Raw genomic sequence first — 6,889 nt, forward strand, 5'->3', positions numbered from 1 at the left:
CAGCTGTTGCGCTCATGAGCAGGTGTGAGAGTGAAGAACACGTGGGCTCCGGTGTGATTGGTGGGGACCCCCTCTCAAAAGTTCTAAAACCCATCCCTGTTTATTCCAGAAAGTAGGGGAGCTCCAGATGCCGGCAGCAGAGACAGGTCTGCAGAGATCACCCAGGATGACAGCTGGCCCCCTCCTCCAACTTTTATGGACTTCTGAGAGGGGGAAGGACCAGTTTTCCAGGATCCAAAAGGGCCCTCCTTAAATCTCCAGCTCGTCAGGGGTGGGAGAGGAGAGGCCGGAAAGTCTGAAGGTGGCAGTGTCTGGACGGAGGTGGGGCTACCTCCCACAACCCCCATTCTTTTTTTTTTTTTTTAACATTTATTTATTTTTTGAGAGAGAGAGACAGAGAGACAGAGCATGGGGGGGGGGAGCAAAGAGAGAAGGAGACACAGAATCCAAAGCAGGCTCCAGGCTCTGAGCTGTCAGCAGAGCCTGATGCGGGGTTCAAACTCACGAACTGTGAGATCATGACCTGAGCCGAGTCAGACACTTAACTGAGCCACCCAGGCGCACCGCCCCCCCCAATCTTGAGACCAAGGACTTTCACCTAATTTCTGTCTGCACTATGCAAACCGGCTTCAAGTCCCCATTCCAAACAAGGCTCTGCATTAATCTCTATTTAGAAACCTCAAGGACAGCACCAAGTGACTAAGAGAATTTCAGAAGCCAAGGTCCCTTAGAGATAAACTGTACATGTAATCATGTAGTTTATCATCTAAACCAGAGCTTGTTTTTTTTAAGTTTATTTATGTTCGGGGCGCTTGGCTGGCTCAGTGGTACAGCATGCAACTCTTGATTTCAGGGCTGTGGGTTCAAGCCTCATGCTGGGTGTAGATATTACTTAAAAATAAAATCTTAGGGGCGCCTGGGTGGTTCAGGTCATGATCTCACGGTTCATAGGTTCAAGCCCCGTGTCGGGCTCTGTGCTGAAGTAAGTAATCTTTTACTGGTTATTCTACTTTTAATTTTCTCAACCCAACTTCCTTTTTTGTAGGTAATGAAAGCAAATATCTAAGCATTATATATTCCTAATAAAGTTTTGCTTTACAGCACACTTGTTAACTTATGCTTTCTGGAGTTTGGGGGTTTTATTACGCAGATATGAAATCTCAGCTTAAAAATTATTCTAAGCTTTTTCATAATTTGCCCTAATCACGACCTACTTTTTAATATTCACCACAAGTTTAAAAAGCATTTTAGCAACATGCATGTTACGTACGAAAGCTATTTTCGGATTCAGTGACTACTGTCGGAGGGATATACTAATTACAGCAGGACCCAGTAATTGCCAATATTAAATGGAGCTCAAGGGTGCTCTCTGCTTCTAAATTCAGGTGTTCCTTAATTTGTAATCAATGAACTACCTCCAGAAAATACGGTCTAAGTGCGACACAGAAGATCCTGGCAAGCTGAGGCGGAGACTAGATTAGCAGCTTTTCCTGACAGACCACTAAGTGAGACTATGCCTACGCTACCAGCCCCTGAGCTCTATGACAACTGACATGAGCAGCCTAAGCTGTGTGCTCCTCTGGTGTCCACCCCTCTCTAGGAGGATCAACTAATAAAACAGATCAAAGATCAAAGCCTGCTGTGCTTACAAGACCTCTTTCAGATTCCGTGCTGGGGGAGAGGGGCAGGACCAAATGCTAATACCACTCGTTCACACAAGCGATTTGACTATTTACTTAGAGAGGAAAGAAACATACAATTGCGTGAAACACTAGCTAAGGTTTTTCACATTAGCCCTCTTTTTTTTTTTTTTAATTTATTTTGAGAGAGAGAGCGCCTGTGTTCGAGTGGGTAAGAGGCAGAGAGGGAGGGGAAGAATCTCAGGCAGGCTCTGCATCGACCACACAGAGCCTGACTCGGGGCTTGAACTCACCAACTGTAAGATCAAGACCTGAGCCGAAACCAAGAGCCGATTGCTTAACTGACTGAGCCCCCAGGCGCTCCGCACATTAGCCTTCTAAAGGAGGTACCCCGAAGCCACTTCACCTATCCCTAAAATCATGAGCCACGGGTCTATCTTCAAACAAAAAATATGTGAAGTCCTTTTCAGAAGAAAGGCCTTTCCAATAAAATGCAAATTTTTTTGTTAATATTTAAATTATAAACCAAATGTTGGCAACCACATATAAACTTGTTTGCCGAGGACAAACGAAGATTGTGGGGGCATACTTTCAAACACGACTTCAGAATTCGATGCGATAAATCAATACATCTCAGGGGCTCTATCATTTCCTTCGCTTACAACCCATGATATGTAAGGTTTAATATAAAGTGAAATAACTTACCATCTACGCTAAAAGTAAGCTACAGAACATGGAATCACTACTAGATCGAACATTAACAAGACCTGAACAGCTCAGCAGTTTTTCTTAAGAGTATAAAACCTATCAACTTGGAAAAGTTTTTACTGTCAGTTGAGTTGTAAAACCCAGAAAAACAACAGTTCTGCCACAGGGCACAGAAGAAAGCTCGATTTTCTTCTCCGACGCCCCCACCCCCGGACCAAGCCGTCCTCAGTTTAGCCCTGGAAGACACACAAAACCATACATCCTTACGCATCATGAAGATAGCGGGAAATGGGAGTAGGCAAAAGACAAAAGTGCCAGGCTCCAACGTCGTGGGTGTCAGTCCGCGGAACTCCCCACCGATGGAACACTCGAGACCGTCTCAGGAGGCGAGCGTGCCCTTGCAGGGCCGTCCGGCGGCCTCAGATCTGAGGTCCGTCGCTGCAACAGGGAAAGTGGTCCTCGGTCCGAAACAGGACCGGGGGTTCGTAGCCGCTCTGCGGGGCCCGGCCGGAGGGCGCCTTGTTGAAGAAGGAGGGCGCGGCGATCGTGTGCAGCAGTTTCCGGAACGCGCTGGGGAAGGCGCCCAGCTCGGCCTCCGCCCTGGCCACCTGCTCCTCCATCCTGGCCACGCTGGCGCCGATCATCGCCACGAAGGCCTCGAGTCGGTCGATCTTGCTGTAGACCCGCCGCATCTCGGTGGCCTTCGCGTAAATGCGAGGCACGCCCTCGCTGACGACGTGGGAGGAGTCCCCGCGCAGCATGTCCAGCATGCCCACGAACTCGTCCACCCTGGTGAGCAGGTCCTCCAGGCTGGCGTCCAGGGCCTCGACCTCGGGCCGCGCCCCGGCTCCGGGCAGCAGGCAGGGGGCGTGGCCCGCGNTCTGCGACACGTTGCCGCTGTCCCCGCTCCAGGCAGCTCCCTGGAGCTCGGCCTCCTCCGCCGACCCCTCGCGCGACAGCCCACGGCCCGCCGGAGGCCCCTCCATCGCCCGCTGGGGACGGGCTCCTGCCCGACTTCCGGCCTCCCCGCCCTGCCCCGCCTCCTCCGCGGGAGCGCGCACGCACGCCCTTGCTTCCGGCTTCCGCGCGTGCACGGGCGGGCACGCACGCGCCCCAGTCTCTGTTTCCAGCCCCCGAACGCTCGTGCTCGCGCACGCGCTCATACACCAACGCTTTTTAAAACGCGAAAGTATCACGGAACTATTCCGGGAGGCGTGCAGCCTCAGTGCATCTGTTTCACACGTGTGTAACCTCCAGATCAAGATCTAGAACACGTCAAGGACCCATGAAGAGCTTCCCACCGTCCCTAGTTTCTTCTTGCTGCTTACAGTGAAATGAAACAGAAGAGGAATAAACTAGAGGAAGGTCCCCGAAACCTTGGTATTCTTGATGACTCTGGAAGCTCTCGGCTTCTTTACACATACCCCCCAACACTTGGTATCGTCCGTGTTTTACTTTTCAGCCACGCCAGTGGATGTATAGTGAGTGCTAGCTCTTTGTGGTATTTTTTTTTAATTTTAATGTTTTATTTATTTATGAGAGAGACAGCATGAGCAGAGGAGGGTCAGAGAGAGAGGGAGACACAGAATCTGAAACAGGCTCCAGGCTCTGAGCTGTCAGCACAGAGCCCGATGCGGGGCTCGGACCTACAAACCGTGAGATGATGACCTGAGCCGAAGTCCTACACTTAACCCATTGAGCCACCCAGGCGCCCCTAGCTCTTTGTGGTTTTGATTTGCATTTCCCTGATGAATCGTGAACTTTAGCACCTTTTTATATATTTACTGGCCCTGTGGATATTCCCTTTTGTGAAGTATTTGCTCAAGTCTTTTGCCCATTTTTAAATTGAGTTGTCTTTCCCTTACTGGTCTACGGAAGTTCTCAATACAGTTTGAATATGAGCCCTTCGTCATATAGCTACTGAAAATATCTTCTCCCACTCTGTGGCTTGCATCTGTACTCTATGGTGCTTTTGATGAACACTTGATAATTTTAATAAATTCTAGTTCATCAAACAAGGAAAGTTTTGAGAGTGAAAGGGGCCGCTCAGAACATAAGACATAAATTCTTGGGCAAACCGTGTAATTATTATGGACTATAAGGATCATATTACGATCATTGGAGATCATATGTCCAATGCCCACCCTAGAGCGACAGGTGGAAATTAACACCGAGGGAGATGTGTTCAGGGTAACCCAACGTGTCCAAGACCACAGAGCAAGTAATTGGAGGGACTAGGACCTAATGAAGGATGTGTCTCACTCTGAAACCTTCGGCCTCACACAACCTCCATTCACTTTCATAATCATTATAATATTGTCGCCACTCATATCTGCTGGCACTTTGGTATTTGCAAAACACTTTCATGCACATCATCTCACTTATGCATCTTCCCACTGAAAGATATTCAGGCTGGGTCACTGGTCTTTATTTATGATACTGGAAAACTAAAGCTCTGATCTGTGCAAGCAGGGTTCCTCCAAATTACTGCTAGCTTGGCACTGATTGCACGAGCCTGGAAATGGACTCCATCCGTTCCACCGTGGCCCAAACTGTCAGTGCTCAAAAACTTTGTTAAATGAATATTAAAGTAGCATTTACCGGGGCCCTGCTGTTTTGCAGATCTTGTAGGAGACCAGCACCTAGAACCTCCAGTATGATGGAGGTGCTTATATTTTAGGGAAGGGGGCCGTCTCTCTAAAACTTTCCCTAAGGCCCTTGAGTCCAGGTGGCGAGGAGGGGCTAAGGACAGAGGCGAATCAGAAGTGGCCCTTTCTCTTGGGTTGCTCACAGTCTCGTGAAGATGATGCAGGCAGGCTGGGTCCACGGACCCAGAGGTGGGCTCTGCAGGCCAGAAAAAGTAAAAACAGAGTTTACTGAATACCATGAGTGAGAATTTAGCAGTAGAGCATCTGGGAGACTAAGAAAGGAAAGGAGAATGAGTCCCTTCCTCACTTGAGGTTAGAGGTTTATATTGGAAAGGGATCTGGTGTATGTGCTCCATCAGGAATCCAGGGTAGGGTCTGATCGAAGGTGACAGGCAGGTGAATAAAGGTGTTATTCTACAGATCATCGAAGGTAGGGGGTATTGATGCCAACATCAGCTGAGGTTTGTTCAAAACTACCGTCGTGTTAGGTGTTATCAGGTGTTTGGGAGTCTAAGGCAAATATCCAGAAAATGATCAACTATCTTGTTTCCCCCCGGAAGTAGGAACACAGCTTCTTTGCCTTATTCAGATGCAAAATATAGGACCTGAGTAAATGGAGCTTAGCAGAGACAGAGCCTTTCTAAAGTGGAGTCCCTTCAGCTCCCCTACCTCAAAGAGAGACCCAAACACTACTGACCAGAACAACCCAACGCAGCGAGAGAGAAATCCCCCCAGGACAAAAGTCTGGGAGGAAGTGGTGGGGAGCACGGAGTTAGGATCCCCGGTTTTGGACTTAAGGACCCAGAAGGAGCAGGTGCTGTGGTTAAGAGCAGCGACTGTAGTAGGACCCAAAATGGCTCACGTCCAAATTCTGACCCAAAGTACGGTTTTTAGCCAGTTTCTCATCTTACAGGTTTGTTGTGAGGTTAAATGTTTGTTGTGAGGTTAAATGTTTGTTGTGCAGGTGGATTAATGAATTAATCTAATGAATTAATCTAAGCGCTTAAAGAAGTGCGTGCCTGGATAGTAAGTGCTGTGAACACCAGCTTGTCATTTTCAAATACGAAGGAGGAAGAATTGCTTTCACTTAAAAAAATGAAGTAAAAGAAAAAGTAAAAGCCCGAGATGCCGTCGCCGAGGAGGGAAGCGAAGAACTTCCGCGCTGCCCAAAAGTCTATTAGAGAAGGGGGCGGGGCAGGGCGCGCAAGCAGGTGGTGGCCGCGGTGCGCCCGCGCGCCCGCCGCAGAGTCCCCTTTACGTGCGCGCGCCCGGGCCGGGCCCGAGGCGTGGCCGTGAGGGGGCGTGGCCAAGTCTTGCAGGAGCCGGGGACACGCCCACCGCCGGAAGAGGCTGCGCAGACTCCCTGCTTCCCGGAGCGGTTCTGAAGCGGAGCGCGTGGAAGGGGGAACTTGGAGCGACAGTCCCGGAGCGCCGCTGACGCGCCGACGCCCGCAGGGACGGTTTGGCGGGACGGATGCGGCGCTTGGACGTTGTCGGGCTGGCGGAGCCGGAGGAGGTGGAGGTGCTGGAGCCCGAGGAGGACTTCGAGCAGTTTCTGCTGCCCGTCATCCACGAGATGCGCGAGGACATCGCGGCGCTGACCCGGGAGCGCGGCCGGGCGCACCTGCGGAACCGGAGCAAGCTGTGGGAGATGGACAATATGCTCGTCCAGATCAAGACGCAGGTGGAGGCCTCGGAGGAGAGCGCCCTGAACCATCTGCAGAATCCCGACGACGGGGCCGAGGGCAGAGGGACCAGACGGGGCGAGAAGGCGGAGGAGAAGGCCAAGGAGATCGCGAAGATGGCAGAGATGCTGGTGGAGCTGGTCCGGCGGATAGAGAGAAGCGAGTCGTCGTGAAGGAGGGCGGGCGGGGAGACGGGGTGGGGTGGGGT

The 6,889-nt window shown here is 50.8% G+C and overlaps 2 protein-coding genes across 2 annotated transcripts; one reads left to right on the forward strand and one right to left on the reverse strand.

Annotated features, from left to right (window-relative positions):
- Positions 1-2,127: 2,127 nt before the first annotated feature.
- BLOC1S4 (biogenesis of lysosomal organelles complex 1 subunit 4) lies at positions 2,128-3,371 on the reverse strand. The gene has a single exon (XM_077750498.1). The coding sequence runs from the start codon at positions 3,332-3,334 to the stop codon at positions 2,768-2,770; it is 567 nt and encodes a 188-aa protein (XP_077606624.1). The 5' UTR covers positions 3,335-3,371; the 3' UTR covers positions 2,128-2,767.
- A 3,008-nt stretch (positions 3,372-6,379) lies between these two features.
- LOC144220307 (MORF4 family-associated protein 1) lies at positions 6,380-6,865 on the forward strand. Its single transcript, XM_077750484.1, has one exon. It carries the CDS (start codon positions 6,471-6,473, stop codon positions 6,852-6,854), a length of 384 nt encoding a protein of 127 aa, XP_077606610.1. The 5' UTR covers positions 6,380-6,470; the 3' UTR covers positions 6,855-6,865.
- The last annotated feature ends 24 nt before the right edge of the window (positions 6,866-6,889 follow it).

This window comes from Crocuta crocuta, unplaced genomic scaffold (genome assembly GCF_008692635.1).
Source record: "Crocuta crocuta isolate KB4526 unplaced genomic scaffold, BGI_CrCroc_1.0 scaffold179, whole genome shotgun sequence".
Classification (NCBI taxonomy): Eukaryota; Metazoa; Chordata; class Mammalia; order Carnivora; family Hyaenidae; genus Crocuta; species Crocuta crocuta.